Genomic DNA, 22,289 nt, shown 5'->3' on the forward strand with positions numbered 1-22,289 from the left:
GCATTGGTGCATCAAAGAGGCAGATACGAGCAATGCCTTGAAGAAACAATTTTATTATGAAACCAAGAATGAAATGCAGTTCTGGTTTGAACATACACTACAAAGCATTTCAAGCAAATAACCATACTGCTGAAAGGTGATGAGTAGAAAACACATATTACAAAATTCAACATACAAAATAAAATTAGAATAAAAGTAGAATATGCATTTTGAGAAACTGGGTTGTTGACCAGATCACCAATCCCCCAGGACCTAAATACAGCATTAGAATATTGCTCAGAGATAGCACGAATAGTGTAGAATGTGAGCACACTGGAAGGATCAAGAAGAGTCAGTCAATGATTTTTCTAATATGTGTTTAATCTACACTGCACACAAAAGGGAGGGGCTGGGTGTGGGTAACAAGAAAAATAAACGTCCTACAACTTTCAAGAAAATGAAAGATGATAATTTCTTTTTTAAAAAAAAACCTCCTCCAAAAAACCCAAATGATTCAAAAGACAACTAATAACAGTTTAAAAGTCTATGACCAACAAGAAAGTATGCAGAAGAAATTTATTAGACAATAAGGTTGTTCACACGACTGTGGCAGTGGCAGGCTGCCACAGGCAGGACAGTGGCAGGACTGTGGCAGGCTGACACAGGCAGGACTGTGGCAGCGGCAGGCAGGACCTCCCTTCCACCCTTGAACCTCCCTTCCACCCAGACGATCTGCAGCCTCCTCTTCAGCGCACCGTTGAGGGCCCACACAGTCTGCTGGAGGCTGGGAAAACTAGCCCTGGCCTCCAAGGATCTCACCATGTACCGTGCAATGAGCGCAGTGCATTGGGGGAATCCACCATTAATTGGGCGCACTAGGCACCCAACTGTGTGTGTGCTCAGGCTGTGTGCAGCCTGAGCACACACACGACCCTGGTGCCAGGGTTAAGGGCGCACTCCCGGAGCTCCACACGAGCGGCCTAATCCAGGCTAGGTTGCCCTAGCCTGGGTTAGGCTGCTCATGAGAATAGCCTCAATGTCTTCCCTCTACAACAGATCAAACAGATCTGTATTATCAGCTAAAAGCTGCTTGATTTTTACAATGAAAAACTTTGAACAGCTTTAAATATAGATGACTGCAGTGAGATAGAAGGATACTTTTGTTGAGCTATCACTGTATTTCACAAGGAAGTATGACTAAGTTAACTGCAAGAAAATGAGATGCAACTAAATGATAGACATGATGTTCACTCCGATTCATTACCTTTTATACACTGCAACAACAGTGCAAATGGAAACATCAAGTCTCTCAAAAATGCTTTAAATTCATGAACATAAGAACAGTAGGCAATATCCAGACTAGTTAGTTATGACTAATCACCACTGAAATCAATGAGACAAGTTAGTCATGACTAATTTAACACCCATTAATTTCAATGGAACTTAGTTATAACTAACTTAGTCTGGATATTGCCCTGTATAACACTATTAGCTAGGGACTAAAAGCTGTGTAAAAGACAACTTTGAACATGAATTTTATATTACAACAGTTCCTTTAACAGCTATCATTTTTACAGTTTTATAATCCTATACTAAGCGAAAATGCTCCCAAAGAAGGAAACTGATGAGTTAAACTTAAGAAAACACATTCAAAGGCATGGTTCTAAAATTGCATTGCCAACAGAGCAAGAGGCTGAGAAGCGCAGTTGCTAAATACATGGATATTGAACTTCCTTCATCTTGGGATGCTCTAAACTTCAGTCAGTCACAGGCAGATGAAATTAATCCCATTGTGTAGTCCAAAGGCATCCTTTAAAATACATGTGAGCTGCAAAAGTTATACAAAGCATGGCTTATATTTTCAACTGAGGACTACATTTCACCCTTCCAGGCTAGGTGTATAGCACACCTAACATCTTCATAAGGTCTGATGTGAACGGACTTGTAGCAGAGCCCAAGGAGAGAAGTGCTTTGATGTTGAGTATAAAAATATTCTTAGTATCAGATTGTGGACAGTCTGCTGAAAGAGATGAACTTGAGGAGTTATTTTGTTAAAGAGTGAGAATAGAAGAAGGCAGCTGTTTCTTGGACATGGGCAATGTGAAAATTGAATTAATGACAATGAATGCCTAAGGAAAATGGCAGGGAAGGTTTAGACAGCTCTTGATTTACGTACTGCTGACCAACTTCAATCTGGAGCTCTGAGTGATGCAACAAAAATCTTCATATTCCTCCTACTTCCACACTTGGTTAATTTTTATTTTATTTTATGCAGCTGTTTCCACTCTGTAGAAGAAACGAACTAAGTTGGACATTTTGTACACTCTACTTTGCAATGGCATAAACTGGATACAAGTGGCTGATAGAATTTGCCAGAGAATTTAAGCTGTTACAAACACAAAAAGAATACTTTCATTCTATGCTCTGAAAATTTGTTTCCTAGTCCGAAGTAAGAAAAGCACAACTGAATAGCTAGTTTTAAAATGCAAAGCCAAGGAGGAGGAAAACTATTTTCCTTATTAGAGATGAAGAACAAGAATGGGTCAAAGATACACCTCAAACAGGTAAAACCTAAGAGGAGGACCATCAGACGAGGCCAAAACGTTCTGCTCTTTTTCTCTTCTTTGCCTGCAAATAGGAATTAAAAGGGAGGGGGGGAATCAAAATCAAAGGGAATGGCAAAAGCAAGCATGTGTTTTGGCACAAGTAAAAGTAAAAGTCAAGGAGTGTCACTGTGTTAGTTTAAGAAAGCATTTTTCATATCACATTTCACAAGGGGCACTGCAATTGCAACTGGGCCTCCAACCACAGTCAGAAATTAAGCTGTAAAAGCTTGAGATACAGTGGCCTGGTGGTTGCTTCATCTTGCTAGGTTGTACAAGAGAGTTATGCTTGGAACAATGACCACTTTAGAGGCCTGGAAAGCCTTGCAGGCAATGGGGAGGTGGGAAATGTAAAAGGCCAAAGGGTTAACACTCTTCTATTCATGGGGAAGGCGAGAGGGACACAGTCAAATGCATTAAATATACTCATGCGTCTCTGAGATATGCCTCTAAGTCAATACACCAGGGGCATATAAATCTTAATTTTTACCAGGATAAATAGCCTGGGGGGTAACTGAAGTCCTAATCAAGAATCTCTAGGGGAAAGGTGCCGTTCAGCATGCACAATGCTAGAAAAAGACCTTTTTGTTTCAGGCACAGTCTCTAAGTGACCTAACGGAAAAGCATGGAATCCCTCAGACCAGAGCCCAGCCACCCCCTTCACGCAAACCAAACAGGGGGATCATTCTACAGCTGCTGCTTCATTTTGTGGAGCAATTCTTGCACAGCATCTGGCAAAAACAAAGAGCACCAAACCATATCTGAACCCCATACAAGATGCCAAAGAAAATAAACTTCCTGAATATAAAATCCAGGATTCATCTGAGGAGGAGGTTTCAAAGATCCAAATATTGCCCCCCATCCACAGGCAAAATAAGCCCAGAGCAATAAGCCCCCTTGAGATGGAGACTATGGCTAAACACCAATCACGATAAGCATGCATAAGGATTTACACAAACAAAGAATTGCCATGCTAGAGTAGAAGGCTCTAACTAAAATTAGCTCATGACAAATAGTTCAGAAGGAGAAATCAATGACCAATAATAAGTCAGCAGATCCCTATCACAAGAAATGTACAAAATATGACATAAGAAAAGCAGTGCCAGTTACAAAAATTACACACACACAAACTCTTTAAAACATTAGGAAAATATTGAAAAAGGGGAGAATTTAAGCTCTGCCCTTTTGTGTCATTTTAAAAGGCATGTGCTGTTAAGTATCAAGAAGAAACTTGAAATGTAGTGCAAAGGTAAAGAGGAACTGGATGTTACAGACTTTATGGGGTCAAACTACAGCAGTTTATTAGATGCTTCAGCCTTGCTGATAATTTCAGTGGACAACTTTGTAGAAGCCTTGAAAGAAACAGACATTGATCCACTTACCCAGCGTGATATTCGCTGTTTGTTTCACTCACATACACACCTCACATTAAAAGCCGCCATGCAAACTCTTCAAGAGACAGAAAACCAGGTTTGGATCTGCTGACCCAGATTCAAATTCCAGCTCAGTTACGTAGCTAACTAGGTGGTCTTGGACCACCTTATCTTCACAGGTGTTATGAAGATAAAATGAGTACTATGAGCTTATGGCCTCGGCTCATGAGCATAAGAATGGAAAAATCTAACCTAATAAAAATTTAGATGTATCCTAAAATGTTGATCTTAAAAAGGATAGAAACACTGTAGTATTGAGTGCGCAACAATGATCTGGTATACTGACTTTAAGCAAGAAAAGAAATAATTTCTGAGGTAATCCATTGATGGGGATCTGAAGTACTAAATGGTTACCTAAGAAAGTTTAGTAGGACCTAGAAGGTGAGCAAGATCATGGGGGAGGGGGCGGGGCAGGGGGGCAAAGAAGAAGATAAAAGGGACACAGTGCCATCTTGTGGAGTGTTTGGCATTCTAAATAATTCATCACAGAAAGCATTCTCAACTGTTATCTGTGCCACTGTTATGAAAATAGAACATGCCCCTTTCTCTTTGCTTTGACATGTTACCTCTGTGTCCTCTGTGGTTCCTGTTCCAGCTGAGCTTGTTACAATACCAAACCTCTCCTTTCTTTTTTTGAGTTTCTCATCATCTTCAGTCTATACAAAGAGAAAGGAGAAGATATTTAGTTGACCCTGTAGGCCAAGAACATTATTTGAGCTGACAACAGATTGTTTTAACTTATTTGCTCCAAGTTTTGAAGTACCATTTGCTTGAAAATGTATTTTACAGTAGGACGCAGCTAGTTTTCAGAACCACCTGTTATGCTGTACAGAGAGTTGAAACCATTCTCTGGAAACCATCCTCACTACAATAATGGAAAGTATGATGCAAAGCAGACCAGGTTCTCTGCACAAACCAGAAGTCACTCTTTCAATTTCCTGCATTCAGATCTGCCCAAAGTTTGGTCTTCTGTAAGACATCCTCCACCCCCACCCCACCCCACCCCACCCCACCCCTCTCTCTCTCTCTCTCTCTCTCTCTCTCTCTCTCTCACACACACACACACACCCCAAATATTTTTTTAAGGCCACACTTAACTCCCATTGTTTTATTCACTTGGGTTTTCCTCCTTCCTTTCCACAACTGCTCCTCACCTCACTCCTACTGTTGTGGCGTTATCCAATTTGCCAACCTTAGCCATTAAAAACTGAGACTGACATCTAGAATAGCCTCAGAAAGTTCTTTCCACCTGGAAAAGCACACTGTGCAGCACTATGATGGCTGCATGTGTGTATTATCTCAGTTTGTCTTTCTAAGCCCTAAGAGGACCAGTGGTTCTTTAAAGTCAGAAGATAAAGGGAGAGAGGGAATTACAAAGTTTTATACTGTACTTCTATGCATCTCCAGAATTTTGTGCATACAAGCTCTTTTTGGCCCATTCAGGCTGATGGGCTGAATCTATTTAGCCATACAACAAGGTAGTTTTAGGATCTGTACAACATTAAGGTAGTACAAAATACAGTTTAAGGTTGCTCTTCTTATAGCAGCTATTTCTCCAGTGCTTATTTGCACAATTTACTATCATGGAGGCTGCTCCCGCCAACATATTTTAGGATATTTTAATAGCAGAAAAAAGTCTGATCAAGGGACCCTGACATAGGATGGATACCCAAACTTGAAGTATCGTTGTACCAAGAGCTGACAAACTTAAGTTCTCCATTGCAAAGAAGCAATAATAAAAAGTCTAGCTACAGGAAGTGCATCTTCATCACTGATTTATTCCTCCCCTTTCATAAAGCCGAGAATAACCTAAAAACAGTGGTATATATGCTGGTAGCCCCCAGACCCGACTACTGTAATACATTCTATGTAGGGCTGCCTTTATACATAATCCATAAACTTCAGTTGGTACAAAATGAGGCAGCCGGGTTGCTTTTGGGGGCAACTTGACCATTTTACTCCTATTTTTAAAAGCATTACACTGGCTGCCAAGAAGTTTCCGGGCAAAATATAAAATGCTGGTGATTACCTATAAAGCCCTAAATGGCTTGGGCTCAGGGTATTTAAGAGGGCACCTTCCACTTCAGGATCCCCACCATTTATCAAGATCTTCTGGAGAGGTCCATCTGTGGGTAGTGACTCAGGGCTGGGCCTTTTCCGTGGCCACCCGAAGACTCTGGAATGAACTCCTTGGTGTTGTAAGAGTTTCACCATCTCTAGCAGCCCTTAAAAGAGCTCTCAAGATACACTTGTTTAACCAGGTCTTTGATCAGCTGTAAGTAGGTTTTACTGTTGTTTTTTAAAAAATTTCAACTGGTTTTAATTGTTTTGTTTTAACCCGTGGTTTACAGTTTTATTTCTTCTGTAAACCACACGGAAACATTTGGTTTTGGAAGTATAGAAATGCAATAAACAAATATAAAAGATCATATTTTAAATTTAATCAATTTTCCATAATTCCAGTGGAAGCATTTTCATTACATTGGCCTGCACAGTGCTTAACATATCTTCATAAATTCTGTTTCAATTATTTTCCATCATGAGCAAACAAATAAATGTTGACTGATGCAGTGACTTCAGATCTGTTCTGTTGCTCTGGATTTCTCATAATCCAGAGGCTTGTTAACCTTTAACCATGCTGTTGGCCTTGGTCTACAGTAATAATCAAGGCCATCATTGCTCTTTAAAACCCTCCACCACATCCATTTGCCATGGGAGTTCCCTTAAGTTGTACTATTTTCAGCCCCAGAGATTGTCCTTGCTCTACTCCTCTAATTCTCCTTACCTGCTCATGCAATGCATTTACAATTTCCCTCTACCCTGATATATTTGATTAAACAGAAGAGCTGACCATGAAAGGCACTGAAGTAGTGACAGCCTTTCATAATCATCCTGTTGAGGACAAGCTAAAACCTTGAACTGTATTACTGGTCGCTATGAACTTCTAGTTGAATGCATACCTTCGCATGCCCATTAAGTGTTCTGATAAAATGTGGATCTGAATCTTGCCATCATTTAGGTCATATTAAATATTACTGAATGGGGAGAATGAACACAGGAGGACAACCATGACTATGCAAAGCCCGCTTTTCTCCACACTTCATCTTTACAAATAACTTCTAATTATTATTGTTTGGGTTTGATTAATTGAAATTAATCAGTCAAGCAGTGACAAACAACTCTGCCTTTTAAAACACATGCAAAACAAAATATCAATCAAATCACAAAGCAATCTCGATGACATCACTGGTGCAGCAGGCAACTTTTGTCACAGAAGTTGTGATCAACACCTCCGCAGCGAGCGGCAAGACTGTCTTCATTATGTCAATCCCTTACATAAATGACACCATAGCAACCAGGCTCAGCTTTATTAATTATGACATTTTCATCTGTTGTGGCAACAGGAATGATTGAAGTGCTTTAATTAAAAATGCAGTAGTTTCTCAGGGGATTCTGACAGCAGCAGCAGTAGTTATCGTAAGAGCCTGCAGATACTCTTTCTCTGCATTCATAACACTTTGTAATAGTTACTGCCTAGATGTCTGGATGGCCAATTATACCAGCAACTACAATGCCAGAAAGGGTGATGGAACAATGGATAACATTCTCAGGCTTAAGTTTGTGGGGTTCTCTGGATTCAACTTCAGCCTCATTATTTTGGGCAAGTCTTGGAACTTAAACTGCCAAGTACACTTATAAGCCCAGAGGACAGTCATAATGGACACCATCAACCCCAACCACTCCTAGGATAGGATGCAGAGAGAAGACCTGCATCCCAAACTCAAGTCTGCCTTACTGGATGCAAGGCTCTGGAAATTCTGGGTAGCTCAAGTCAGAGAGATGTGCAATGCTACTCTGGCACTGGGATTAAGTGCTCTTGTCAAGACAAGGGGTGTTGTTGACACCTTGATTGTAAGGAAAGTCTAACAAGAGCAGACTGAGCACGAGCTCCCTTTCTAGAACAGAGGGTGTGAATCCTCATGCTTAAAATGTACTATACGGCAAGAACCAGCAACATGTATGTTTACTTCTTATTGTTCAGTTACCACAGAAAGAAGAGAACATATTAAATATCATATGTTGAAGCAGTGTTTGTAGACATTGTACAAGGGCTGGAAAAAATTAAACAACATATGCGCAGCCATTCAATTGTTACAAATTGCACTCCTTGTCTGGCAGATTAATCTGCACGTGAAGCAACCTTCAAGTTTGCTGTGATTAATGTCAATGTGGACACAGCCTGCAAAATATATGGCTACACGTTTGAGTATTATACATTTTGGGGCTGCCAGATGGGGAAAAAAAAATCAGAGTCCATGTGGGAGGACAAAACATTTTTATCTTATCTAATTCGGTAAAAGTTTGAAAACATACTAGGGCACAGTTTTCTAATCTATTCAGTACCTTTCTATCTTCCAACCAACACAGGAATAACTGTGCAAGACAGCTAAAGTTCTCACTAAACACTGCAACATGTAATTTACACATATTCCAATACAGCTGGTTCAGTTAACAAGTAAAAACCACATTCTTTAAATTGTTGATGGTAAGCAAGTCAATATCTTTCTGACCTAAAGACAACTTGAGGAAAAAATTAGCTAAACAGCAACTTTAAATGGATGAACGGATGTCATGGGGCATGTAAGAGATTGCAGTGAGCTGAGGCTTTTATTTATTTTTTCAGTAACCCTCTATAATCACCCCACCCCCACTCTTTGCCTGAAGGGAAAGTGTGTAACAATCCCACTAAATCAACACTGTTCTAATGATCTCACTCACTTGACCCCCTAGCACACCAGTGTCAGATGCAAACACGCTTACAATAAACTTCACTCCATCTTTAGCTCCTCACTGACAGGTTTTGATTCATGGGGTGCTGAAACCCATCTGAGGAAAATTACCTCTATCAAAACACTGCTATCTCAGCATCTATCAAACTCTGCTAGAGCCCTGGGGCATACTTGAATATGCACATGGGCATTTGTGTATGTGAAGAGGGGGTGGGGGCTGACCTTTCCTGTGGAGCGACAGATAAATTTCTTGAAGCTTGTGATTTCCAGGTTTCCCTCTTTTACTGCTCATGCAATACATGAAGAAAAGCTTTAGAGGAGGGTCTCTATTGATAACATTTCCCATTTTAAAAGTTTTACTTTATTTTAAACAGGATTTTCAAGTCTGAAATCTGTTACAGAATCCGGTATCCAAAGAATCCAGGACTACTGCACATTTTCTTGACAGTCCAATTAATTTGTTTTAAAAGTACTTTTGTAATGTTTGAATGCTAACAAAAATGTTTTGCTGCAGGGTACAAAAATTGGGAATATCAGAATCAGAAAAGCATGTTAAATCAACGGCCAGCATCATTTACAGCAACTGAGATGGTGGTGGTAGTTATGGGCTTTCAGGGGCCAATGGTTTGCACCATTTGCACAAAATTTCCTAAGTTTTGTCCTACTCCCATCTCCTTACTGCTGCTACCTCCACACCTTCCCTTGTCTTATTCTCTGGTTCTTGACAAAAACTCCCAAAAATGTTCTACAAGATCTTGGAAACATCAGTATGCATAGTAAACATGTGTATGCAGATATACTTTCTCTGTATAATCTGATCACATAATTCACATCTTTGGGAAGCAATTTTATACTTTAAGATACATAGGAAGCAACTGAAATGTCCAATAAAAATATTTTATAGCCAAATATACTATACATGAAATTCTGAATATCCCATAAAAAAACTGTTAGAAGAAGCACTATCGTTCACCCTCCCCTTACGGTTGTATGTGTGTGGGAGAGAGAAGCTCTCATGCCCTTCACAGTGGGAGACAAAAGGTGGGACCAGGAGGACTCTTTGGTAGTACCAACGGGAAATTAGCTTAATGGATTAAGGAGGATTGCCTGGAGCGGAGGCACTGGTGGAAGAGGTGCAACATCCTATAATATGGTCAGTGACACGTGCATTTTTATGGTGGCCCTAGTCCTACCTGCAGGGCCATATCCAGAAGGTGGAGGAGATGCCTGCTTAACCCCTTGGCCATTGGACCTCCGGGTTCTATTCTGTCTCTCACGCTCTTCAACATGAAACCACTGGGAAAGGTCATCCACAGATATGGGCTATGGTGTTATCAGTATCCTGCCAACATCCAGCTCTACTATCATTTAAGTCAGCTGATATCAGAGAGGCAGTTGGTGTCCTCAACCAGTGACTGGAGATCATCCTGAGTTGGATGGGGGCAAACTGAGGGTTAATCCAAAAATATGAAGGTGCTCTGGGTCAGGAAAATGAGTAGTTCAAATAGTGAAATAAATCTGGTCTTTGATGGGGTCACACTCTGTCTGAAAGAGCAAGTTCATAGTTTGGAGCTTTTCATAGATCAATGCTATTCCTAGAGCACCAGGCGGTGTTGGTGTCCAAAAATGCCTTTTACCAGCTTTGGCTCGTATACCAGCTGTAGCCTTGGACACCAAGGCTACACCAAGGCTGAGGAAATTCAGTTGGACCTCAATTACCCATGCATGGGTTAAATAGACTACTGCAAATGTGCTCTGTGTGGAACTGCCTTTGAAGATGGTTCAGAAGCTTCAACTTGTTCAGAATGTTGCCATAAGGATCTCTGTGGGCACTAGTTGCTACACAAGCATAACAATTATCTAGCAGCAACTGGTGGCCAGTTTGCTTCTGGGCCAAATTCAAAGTGCTGGTTTTGACCTTCAAAGCTCTACATGGCCTGGGTCCAGAATACCTGTCACTGCATTTATCCATGAGATTTTGTCAGGGTCTACCAATCTTTATCACAGGTCCTGCTCTCAGCTCTACTTCTGACAGAGATTCAGTTCACATTCAGCAGCACCAGCAGCTGACAGCCAGGCAAGCAGTGCTGGCCCCCATTGTGGGGCCCACTGATGAACTCCATGCTACTGTCATAGGGGATGGTGCACAGTCATCAAAGAGGAGGAGAAGGAGGCCACTGCAATGCAGAACTTTCACCTCTATCTAGAGGAGCTGGCCGGAGATGAGAGGTGGCCATTGCGGATGAGTTTAGGCTACACACCTGTTGTCACACTTCATAGGACAGAGACTCTCATATATGTCGAAGCAAGTCAGGCCATGCGCACACACACAGAAAGTAGCCACCCCTGATTGTTGCCCTTGTGCAGACACACCTCACACCTCTGCATTTGCAAGCTGCCCCCTAGGGCACTGCCTGTGTAAAGTGCCCTCCCAGTCAGGGCCCCACATAGCCTACACTTGCACAAGTAGTGCTGCCCAAGTAGCACTTTGCTGTCCCTGCCTGGCAGTCCTTTCCTGATGGAATGCCACTTACACATGAACAAGGTGAGGGTGTGTTGAATAAGTCTCTGGGACCCGAAGGGAGATGGGCTGCACCTGCTGAGCTGCAGCTTGTTCTGTGTTTCCCTCCTCATGCATCTCTAATAAAGTGGTGCAGGCAGTGGGCCCACTAGAACTCTGCCACAACAGTGCAGCCATAGCTTCATGCTTGGCACTCAATTGGCCTATGTTCAGTCACATGCACCAATGGATGTATGTGCTATGCACTCCCTTCCTGCAGGTGGAGTGGAGTTGGCATAGCTGTCTGAGGGTGCTGGGAATGAGACGGTAGAAAGCAGAGAAAAGCCAGGAGAGCTGGCAAGTGATGAGAGATGAATGGAGGAAGAGATGAATGTGCAGGCGCGCGAAAGGCTTCCTAGAAGCCAGTTGCAGCCCAGCCGGCAAGGGGGAAGGGGACGGCAGGGAGTTCTCCTGCCGTCCTCTTAAATGGGGCTAGATTTGGAAACAAGGGGGCGGTGGGGGACCTCTGGGGAGCTTCAGGGGGCGGCCGCCAGCCGAGGGGGACTGAGCTTGAAGGGGGCGGCAGGGACTGGGAGCGATCCTGCCGCCCCGATTATGGCTAAGAGAAGCGGGAGCCCGCGCCGAGGGAGATTGAAGTGGGCGGCACCCTGCCGCCCGATTACTACAAGGAATACAGTACAGTACAGTGCCTTACTTTCATGGAAGGGGTGAGTAAAGCCCCCCCCCCTTTTCGCTCCGGAACGAATTAATCCGTTTCCAATGCATTCCTATGGGAAACCGCTTTTCGACTTACGAACTTTTCGACCTACGAGTATGCATTCGGAACGGATTAAGTTCGTAAGTCGAGGGACCACTGTACACATAGTATAAGGGCTGACTTGTACATTTGGTGTGACTTTCTTGAGCAAGCAGATCATGGTCCAGAAAACTAGTTCTTTCACCTTTAAGTCACCTAGGACAATAGGACTGGTTCGAGAGCTTGTCCTGAAGTGCCTGTATTTCAGTTTGCAGCATGGATTGAAGCTGACAAGGATAACAGCATCACTGATACTTTTTCATTTCCAGGTGAAGCATTATAATAAACTGGCTCCTTCAGTAAAGACAGAATCAGAAGAGATGTTAGTTGAACTATGGGAGTCATAATAGAATCTTTACTTCCTACCACTAGAGCTGGTTATGAAAGGGAATCCCACATCTTTAGATCCAGTGAGGGACTCAGCAACATTTGGCCTATTCCGGCAGAATGCAATTCCGCATGAGCCTCCAAATTTGAGGATAAGCAGTAAAGTCTCTCTCTGGGGTGCTGGCAGCTTATTTCATATACAGGCTTAGGGAGGGGAGATACTTTGAAAAAACCAGAAGGCTGAAAGGGTGAGTACAAGAATTTTAGGTTCTCAATCCCTCCAGACTTCATTGAAGTGATGCTCATGCTTTTTTCCTGACTATGTTCTTCCTTCTTTTGAGCAAATTCTTGGATGGTGACAGTCTTCCAATTTCCAGTCTTCAGAAAGTTTTCTGAACTTTCCTGGTTCAGAAAATTCTGGCAGAGCACCCAATGTTGTGACCATTACTTTCTTAGGAAACACAGTCATCATTAGGTTTTGGTCATCCAAGACAAAGTAGATGGGTCTTGGGCAATTAGTGATCATAATTGTGGTGGCTATACACATTGTATTCCCAGAGAAGATCTTATCAAATTAAGTGGAAATCAGAGCCATTGTTTAGGCATATGGATGTCTCCCAGTTGGCATATTTTGGTTCCTATTTAAATTTGTCATAGATCCGGCTATACTTCTGCCCAGCCTCAGATCAGCTTTGGATGGCATGCACACAACTTGTTAGGTGGAACAGTGTACCCAGAAGGTTGGTAGGCAGAAAATCATGGCATGCAGAATTTACATTTGGCCCTTAGTTCTGACAGAATAAATAAGGTAAGCCACAAGGTAAGAAATGGCAGACTGTGGATTTCTCTTGAGCTTGCCTTAGTCGAAGTGTTCTTTATGCTGGGTACAATTCTGTTAACTGGTAAGTTTATTCTTGAGATATGGTTATATCTTCTGCAGATGTGTGCTGCATTGAACTCCCAAGATGGTGCCTATATTTACCAAACATTGTCTTTTGGGTGTACAAGAGAGCCAGCAACTCAAGCATTGGATTGAAACAGTTCAGTTACCAGGACTGAAAGATCTGAAGTGTGTGGCATACTATGGAACAAACTTCTTGCCCTTTTCCATTAGCTAAAGACTCATCTACTGCCTGAATTTGTTAATTTGCCTTGGCAAGAACCAAAAAAGCTCTGAATGTTTAGGTTAAGGAAGACCCACAGCTAGTTTGAGCCAGAGTATCATTTGGATTAAAGTATTAGAGCAAATGGTGTACAAACAAGTCCCAAATCTAATACACACTGACAGGGTCAGGAGAAAGGTGTACACAGACTGGATATGGACTTTAATTTCAGCTGGTATATTCTATTTTATTTATTTAACACATATATATTCTGTCTTTCTCTCAAAAGGCTTCCAAGGCAGCTTATAAACACCTATCTACCCACACCCATCTATCCCAATACAAAAAAAGGCTGAATGAAAATCTTCCGAATTAACTAAAACTTAACAAAAACAGAAGCAGAAATAGCAGCAAGAATAAAATCAAGCACTGAAAGTACTCAGTGATGAGTTAGATAATACACAGAAAAATAGGTTGCTCACCTGCAACTTATGATCTGGTAGTGATCTGTTTCTAATGCATGTCGATTAGAAATGGGCTCTCCGCCTGCATGGAATCCCTCGGTATGGAGTACCACAGCTCCTCCTGGTGTTTCAGTTCAACCAAGAGAAGGGAGCAGTAGTTACTGTAGCACCTTTTTTAGTACACCTCTCCTAAAAATTGCTTCCGCTGCAGAGCTCAAATCAATGGCATAATGTTTCACAAAGGGCAACTCTTGTTGAATGTGCCCTTATTGATTTGAGTGGCTCTACTTTTTGATACTTGTAGGTTAGAAGAATCAGTTCCACCAGCCAGTGTGAAAGGCACTGCCTGGATATACAGTGGCATTTTGTCTTTCCCTTGTATGAGACAAAAAGTCTTTTCGTTTTGCGAAAGGACTTGGTTTGTGCTAAATAGAATTGCAAAGACTTTCTGACATCTAGGGAGTGAAGTGCCTTCTCCAGAGAGGTGGCAGGTTCTTTAAAGAAGTTTGGTAGTGCAATGTACTGGTTCAGGTGAAAATCTGATACCACCTTAGATAGGAAAGTATTGTCAGGTCTCATGAGAACTTTATCTGGGAAGAACCTCATGTATGGCTTGTACATACATAGTACCGTGAGCTTGATCACCCTCCAGGCCGTCATGATTGTTACCAGAAAAGCAGTCTTTAAAGGTGATTAATTTCAGGCTTGCCATGAATAAAGGCTCAAATGGCTTTTCAGTTAGTGCTGAGAGAACCAGAGAGATGCTCCACTGTTCTAATGGTTGTCTGACTGGTGGGTATGTTAGTGAGGCCTTTCAAGAAACTCTTGCTACTTGGATGTGCGAAAACTGACTTCCCATCCCAGCCTGGATGCATTGCTGAAAGCGCTGCTAGATGTACCTTGATCAAGACATTAGACAGGCCCTCTGATTTTAGTGATGTTAAGCATAGCAGTACCTGCTTGCCTGATGCTCTTAAAGAGCAGAAGCTGTGAGAGTATGAGTAGGATCTGAGTCTTTTCTACTTTCTTGCGTAGTTCTTTCGAGTGGATAGCTTTCTCTGGTTTAGTATGATGCGATCTAGAAGCCTATCCACCATGCTGTTAGTTTCAAGGGGGCTATGTTGAGATGTAGCACTTGCCCACCTTCTCGTAACAGAAGATCTGGCATCATGGAAATCACAATAGCATTGTGGAGTTATCAGAATGCATAAGCTAGAAGTCTCACTACCACCCTTCCTATGAGTGGGAGATGAGGGTACATGTATGAGAGTTCTTTGGTCCAATCCATTTGTAAGGCATCCCCCAGGGACAATGGAACGTGTCCCGCTCTAGAACAGAAGTTCTTGCACTTGGTATTGAGTGACATTGTGAATAGGTCTATCTGAGGCCAACCCCAGGCTCTGAATATTGGAGTCAAATGTCTCGAGTGCACTTCCCACTCATGTTGAACCCTGTGTAGTCTGCTTGCACATTGTCCATCCCTTTTATATGAATTGCATGAGGACGGATGTGATTGTGGCTGCACCAATGACAGAGTTGGATGTTTAAGGCACATAGAGACCTTGAGACTCTCCTTGCCTGTTCAGATATGAAACTGCAGTAGTATTGTCCAGTTGGTCTTGCACAGTTTGGCCCTTCAGCATAGGTAAAAATGCTTTTATTACTTGAAACACTGCCATAAGCTCCAAGAAGTTGATATGAAGTTCTCTTTGGCGATAGCTCCATTGGCTCTGCACCTTGTTGCCGTTGCAGTGATCTTCCCATCCAATCATGGAACCATCTGTCATCACCCATACTGTAGGCGTTTGCGTTTGGAATGGGACACCCTGCAGCAGGTTCTCTGGACATGTCCACCAGCGTAGTGAGTGGAGGACTTGAGAAGGGATAGCGGGTCTGCGCAGAGGGCTGAAAATGGAGAGGAACCATAGTTGTAACTTCCTCATTTTAAAGCAAGTATAATGGACTGTTGCCTTGCAGGAGGCCATTAGGCCCAGGAGATGCTGAAATTTCCAAGCACGTTGAGATGGCTGTGCAGTAAAATCCTGGATTAGTTCCTTGATAATTTGGAACCTTTCAAGCCCTTCATGACTGAATGTCTAGGATCGCTCCTATGTAGGCTATTGGTTACTGGTTCTAGGTAGGATTTTCTCCAGTTCACAACTCACATCTATGCCTAGTTCTTGGAGAAGTTGCAACAGATACAATATCTGAGAATGTAAGTCTCCTTTGTTCCTGGATGCCAGAAGCCAACTGTCCCGATACGGGAAGATTGCAATTCCTCTGATCCTCAGGTGTGCAACAACTGCTGCCATGCACTTGGTGAATGCACGAGGGGCAGTGCAGAGGCCAAAGGGCCTCTGTATTGATAGACTGAGTTACCTCCTGTGAATCTCAGGTATTTTCTGTGCGCTTCCTGAATTCCAATGTGAAAATAAGCATATTTTAGGTCTAGCATTGCAAGCCACCATTCCCGATGCAAGAGTGATTGAATGTCCTGCAACACCGTCATGCAAAACTTTTTCACATGGACAAATTAGTTTAGATGTCTCAGGTCCATTATTGGATGTATTTCCACCACCACCCCTTTTGGGGCTCTGGAAGTAGTAGGAGTAGAATCCCTTCTGCCTGTTCTCCCACCTCACTGGGACTATTCCTTTCACTAACAACTCCTTCACTTCCTCCAGCAGAGCTGGTGTAGCCCTTGTAAAGTGTACACCCTTGAACATTGGCATTGCTTTGAACTCTATGGCATAACCTGGAGATAATATCTTCAGGACCCATTGGTCCGATGTTATGTGGTGCCATGCAGATGCAAGGCTTGCCAGTTTGATGGTATTGGCAAATGTTGATGTTATTGGTGCTGCAAGGATGGAATCGGCAACTATCTGTGGTACCATAAGGTTGGTATTGGCATCTGCTTCGTTTTGACTGAGGTATGATGATGGTAGCTGGTACAGTGGGCTGGCCCAATCCACAAAGATGTTTGTTTCTGGGCCTCAGCCTGTTTATTATGTTGGCTCTGGTTTGTTCTTGGCCTGATAGGGTGCTTGTTATAAGGCTGATAGGACTTTCTGCAGTCCCTCCTGTCTTGCTGCTTGTAACCTGATCTTGGTCTGTTGTAAGACTTGTATTTAGCAGTGTAGGATGATGTATATGCCGAAGTAAAGGTTTTAGCAGTAAACTTTTACTTCTTTAATATTTCCATGGTGGAATCAGTTCCCCCTGAAAAGAAGCCTTTGCCGAAGGAAAGCTCCTCTATCTTATCCTTCATGTCTGTTTGAAGGGTGGCCAATCTAGGCCAGGCATGACGTCTCAAGGTGATTGCCGTAGTCATTGCCTTGGATTCTGACTCACCTAGATGCTTCACCATACTTAACTGCTGATGAGTAAGTGCTGTGGGTTTTGCTAAAGTTTGATTAATCCAAGTCTTAAACTCCTCTGGAGATTATCCAAATCCTGTTCTAGAGTGTCCCAAAGCGAATGGTTATATCTTGCCATGCAGGCAGAGTAGTTGGCAATTTTTATTGATAGGCAGGCTATAGAATTTCCTGCCCATTACATCTAACTTGCTGCCCTCTTTGTCTGCAGGAGTGGTGTGTATTCTTTTGAATTTCGATGTAGTGTGCAGTCTATAATGAGCGAATTAGGCACTGGATGTTTCTGCAGATAAGTGTTGTCACCTTCTTGGACCCTGTAAAGGCCCTCTAGTCTCGTTGATGTTGGGATTGAAGTGTGCACTACCTTCCAAGTACTTTGTGCAGCTCTAGAACTTATTGGAAGAATTGGGAGGGCTACTGGTTGTGCAGAAAGAGATTTGGCCAAAATGTTGTAGACCGGATCGTAAATTGTCACCATCTGTGTCTTGATATCTAAGCCCAAGGCTTCAGCCATCTCTTTGATTTGTAAGTGGTAAGCCTTCATCTCCTCCATTGGAGAAACATGGGAAGGGGTAGCCACATCTGGAGATGGATCCTGACCCCTACCATCTCATCACTCGATTCAAAATCTGAGGAGCCATGACTAAGCAGGGGAATAACCTGGCACTATGTCTTGTGGTGGTGGTGGTGACGACATTGGCGGTGGAGATTGGGTGCTGGTCTTTGAGTCTCAGTGGAAGCAGTTTGCCTGGATCCAGTCTGTGTTTGTGTGGTTTGTTTTGTTCTCGCCTGAAATTTGCATGGTGTTTGAGGTCATCACAGGATTGGCCACTTCTTGTGGTGCGCGCAGAAGAGTTTGCGTACCTACATCTGTAGTCATCACCTCCTCCCTTGGCAAGGAGGAAGAAGTGTCTCTTGCCGCCAACGTCCTAACTGGCACTCTTCGCACTAAGGCAGCCGTTAAGGGGTTTTGTCTATCAAAGTTGGAAGCTCTCCAAGATCTGTCTTCGTGACAGTCGTAAGCAAGACCTGGAGAAAACAAGCACAAGGCAGCATGCTTTTGAAAAGTAGAAGCCAGCCTGTGGAAGAAGGCTGGTGTGCCAAATAGTAGTAGTGGCTAAATGCGCAGCAGTAAGAGTGTAACAGATTGGTGGCTTGGTCTGAGCAGGTATCAACATAGTTGCAGACTCCTGAGATGAAGTCTAAAGTTGGTCTTCTGCCTGTGGCAAGAATCCTTTGAAAGTTGGTGTGGAAGGTGCACTAGTATTAGAGTCTAGTATAGAGAGTAGGATCTGTGCAGTTGTAGGATCAAGACCCGTATTGCCTTCCAAATCATCAGCATCAACTCCAATATCGAAATACTACAGGTTCCTGATGATGAGGAGTGACCTATTTAGATTCTGTCAATATCTGAGTGTTAAGAGTCGATCCCACATTCTAATACAGTGGGTGTTGACAGAGACTGAATCAGTGTTGTTGTTGGTAAAATAGAAGTTGTCATCAGTGCTGATGGGGGCCTCGGCTTCAGGGTCGATGGATAAGGCATCAGAGTTATATGACCCTGTGTCGATCTTGAAGGCTTCAATGAGAAGAAGTCCTGAGAATCAGTCGATGTCGAGGGCTGCCTCGGCGTTGATTGGCATTCTACGGTCATAAGAACAGCCCTGCTGGATCAGGCCCCAGGCCCATCTAGTCCAGCATCCTGTTTTCCACAGCAGCCCACCAGATGCCGCTGGAAGCCCACAGGCAGGAGTTGAGGGCATGCCCTCTCTCCTGCTGTTACTGCCCTGCAACTGGTACTCAGAGGTAGTGGTGTGCCCGAACCGGTCCGGCGGCCATTCCAAAGAATGGCCGAACTGCCGGACCGGTTCGGACTGGGCTGGTTCGGGTCCGGGTGGGGGGTATATCTTTAAGGGCGGGGAGGGCTTGCTTAGCCCTCCCGCCTCCTTGCCCCCGCCAGCGCCCGTATTTAACATTATAGGGGCGCTGGAAACCAGCCGCCCCCCCCCCGCCGCCGCCGCCGCGAAATCACTCTTAAAAACATCCAGCCCTCCCTCCCTCCCAGCTAGCTGCCCGCCCGCCCCCCCCACCCACCCAGTCGCTCACCCGGTCGGTAGATACTAAGTGAGAGGAGCTCCGGCACAGAGCTCCTCTCGCTAGGAAGGCCTCCGGGAGAATGGTGGCTTGCGCGCGCATGCGCGCGCCGCAAACCACGCCATTCTCCGGAGGCCCGGTCTACCCGCTAGCTGGTAGGGAGGGAGGGCTGGATGTTTTTAAGAGTGATTTCGCGGCGGCGGCGGCGGCGGCGGCGGCGGCGGCGGGGGGGGGGCGGCTGGTTTCCAGCGCCCCTATAATGTTAAATACGGGCGCTGGCGGGGGCAAGGAGGCGGGAGGGCTAAGCAAGCCCTCCCCGCCCTAAAAACAAGGCCCCCCTTCGGTGCCGGTCCGGACTTCTCCGGACCGTGCACATCCCTACTCAGAGGCATCCTGCCTTTGAGGCTGGAGGTGGCCTATAGCCCTCTAACTAGTAGCTGATGATAGACCTCTCCTCCATGAAGATATCCAAACCCCTCTTAAAGCCATCCAGGTTATTGGCTGTCACCACATCTTGTGGCAGATAATTCCACAAGCTGATTATGCATTGTGTGAAAAAGTACTTCCGTTTGTTGGTCCTAGATTTCCTGGCAATCAGTTTGCTAGTGTTATGTGACAGAGAAAAAAATTACTTTCTATCCACTTTCTCAACACAATGCATGATTTTATAGACCTCTATCATGTCTCTCTGCAGTCGTCTTTTTTCTAAACTAAATAGCCCAGGTGTTGTAGCCTTGCCTCATAAGAAAGGTGCTCTAGGCCCCTGATCATCTTGGTCGACCTCTTCTGCACCTTTTCTAGTTCTACAATGTCCTTCTTTAGATGTGGTGACAGGAATTGTACGCTGTACTCCAGGTGTGGCCGCTCCATAGTCTTGTATAAGGGCATTATAATATTAGCCGTTTTATTTTCAATCCCCTTCCTAATGATCTCTAGCATGGAATTGGCCTTTTTCACAGCTGCCACACATTGAGCAGACACTTTCAACGAGCTGTCCACCATGACCCCAACATCCCTCTTTTGGTTAGTTACCAACAACACAGATCCCATCAGCATATACCCGAAGCTGGGGTTTTTTGTCCCAATGTGCATTATCTTACACTTGCCACCACGGAAACTCATTTGCCACTTTGTTGCCCACTCCCCCAGTTTGGAGAGATCCTTTTGGAGCTCCTCACAATCCATTTTGGATTTTACTACCCGAAAGAATTTGGTATCATCTGCAAATCTGGCCACCTCACTGCTTACCCCTGCTTCTAGATCATTTATGAATAAATTAAAAAGCACTGGTACCAGTACAGATCTCTGGGGGACCCCACTTCTTACTTCCATCCATTGTGAAGACTCTCCATTTATACCTACCCTCTGTTTCCTGTCTTTCAAACAGTTAGCAATCCACACATGTATTTGTCCCCTTATCCAATAACTGCTAAATTTTCTCAAGAGTATTTAATGAGGAACTTTGTCGAAAGCTTTTTGGAAGTCCAGGTATACTATGTCAGTTGGGTCACCTTTATCCACACACTTGTTGACACTCTCAAAGAACTCCAAAAGGTTTGTGAGGCAAGATTTACCTTTGCGGAAGCCATGCTGGTTCACTCCCAGCAGGGCCTGTCCTTCTATGTGTTTTAAAATTTTATCCTTGAGGATGCTTCCCATCAATTTGCCTGGAACGGATGTTAAGCTAACTGGCCTGGATCTCTTTTTGAAAATCAGTGTTACATTTCCTACTTTCCAGTCCTCTGGTACAGAGTCCGATTGCAGGGAAAAGTTATATATTTTAGCAAGGAGGTTGGCGATTTCACATTTGAGTTCTTTGAGGACTCTTTGATTGATGCCATCCGGCCCTGGAGATTTGTTAGTTTTCAGTTTTTCCAGACAGAATTTTGTTGGCAATCTTGTTGTCAATCTCATTACGGATGTTATGATAACGTCCTGGAGCGTGAAGGCAAAAGCGTCTTCTCTGATGCAGAAAACTTTTGTTTTTTCTTTGAAGGCTCTGAAGCCTCGTCCTCTGCTATTCCCTCCTTTAATCTCTTCAGAGGCTTAGGTGATTTAAACGGATGCACCAAGGATTTAGACTGAACACATGCAGTTCTTGAGTCCAGAGACTTAGTCGATGAGCTCGCCCCATGCTTCAATGTTGATGGAGCTGGGGGACTTAAGGTGTTGTTATACAAGGCTGTTTGCAAGCAGAGCTCTCTATTACACCGAGACTGTTTCGAAAAAGACATACAGACTTTACATGTTGAGGTGTTGTGTGCTTCCCCAAGGCAGACCAGGCACAGATCATGGTTGTCTTGAGAAGACTCAGAAAAGAACACTCAGAACAGCATCTGAAGGTTTTCTTTTCCATCTTTCTGTCTGCTTTCCTTGGAGCGTCTATATTTGTTGTCATTGTCCGAAGTCGTTAGCCAGAAAAATCAGCCCCCATCCCCGCTTTTTTAGAACTCACACCTACAAGGGAACCAAAGCAAGGAGCCGAAGCAACCGAGTGATTGATCACTACGGCAGTCAAAAAGGAACTGAGGGAACGGTGTTTCTTCCCACCTTAAATAGCAGCCACGTGGTCACGTTGGTTGGGGCTGAAATGCCATGAGGAGCTGTAGTACTCCACACCGAGGGATTCCATGCAGGCACAGAACCCATTTCTAATGGAGCTCATGATCCAGATCAAGGAGTTAATCTGTTGCAAATCATTTAAGTTGCGGCCCTCTTTTATATTTCAGAAGATTTGTATCATACCTCCTCATTCCTAGGTCCTCTTGGAATTAGTAGGCAAAATTATGAATTTTGTTATAG

General features: G+C 43.7%; 1 protein-coding gene across 2 annotated transcripts in view; it reads right to left on the reverse strand.

Moving 5' to 3' along the window:
* Positions 1 to 22,289, reverse strand: part of SARNP (SAP domain containing ribonucleoprotein) — a 111,657-nt gene that overhangs the window by 22,120 nt on the left and 67,248 nt on the right. Inside the window, exons 10-11 of one of the 2 annotated variants that reach the window (XM_053295620.1) lie at positions 4,582 to 4,671; positions 34 to 2,607 (exon numbers count right to left, since the gene is read on the reverse strand). In XM_053295620.1, coding sequence (XP_053151595.1) covers positions 2,566 to 2,607; positions 4,582 to 4,671 — 132 coding nt within the window. In that variant the 3' untranslated portion in view covers positions 34 to 2,565. Of the gene's footprint in view, positions 1 to 33; positions 2,608 to 4,581; positions 4,672 to 22,289 lie in introns of those variants that run through there. The other variant, XM_053295619.1, reaches the window with a different exon arrangement.

Source organism: Hemicordylus capensis, chromosome 2 (assembly GCF_027244095.1).
Source record: "Hemicordylus capensis ecotype Gifberg chromosome 2, rHemCap1.1.pri, whole genome shotgun sequence".
In the NCBI taxonomy this organism is placed as follows: domain Eukaryota; kingdom Metazoa; phylum Chordata; class Lepidosauria; order Squamata; family Cordylidae; genus Hemicordylus; species Hemicordylus capensis.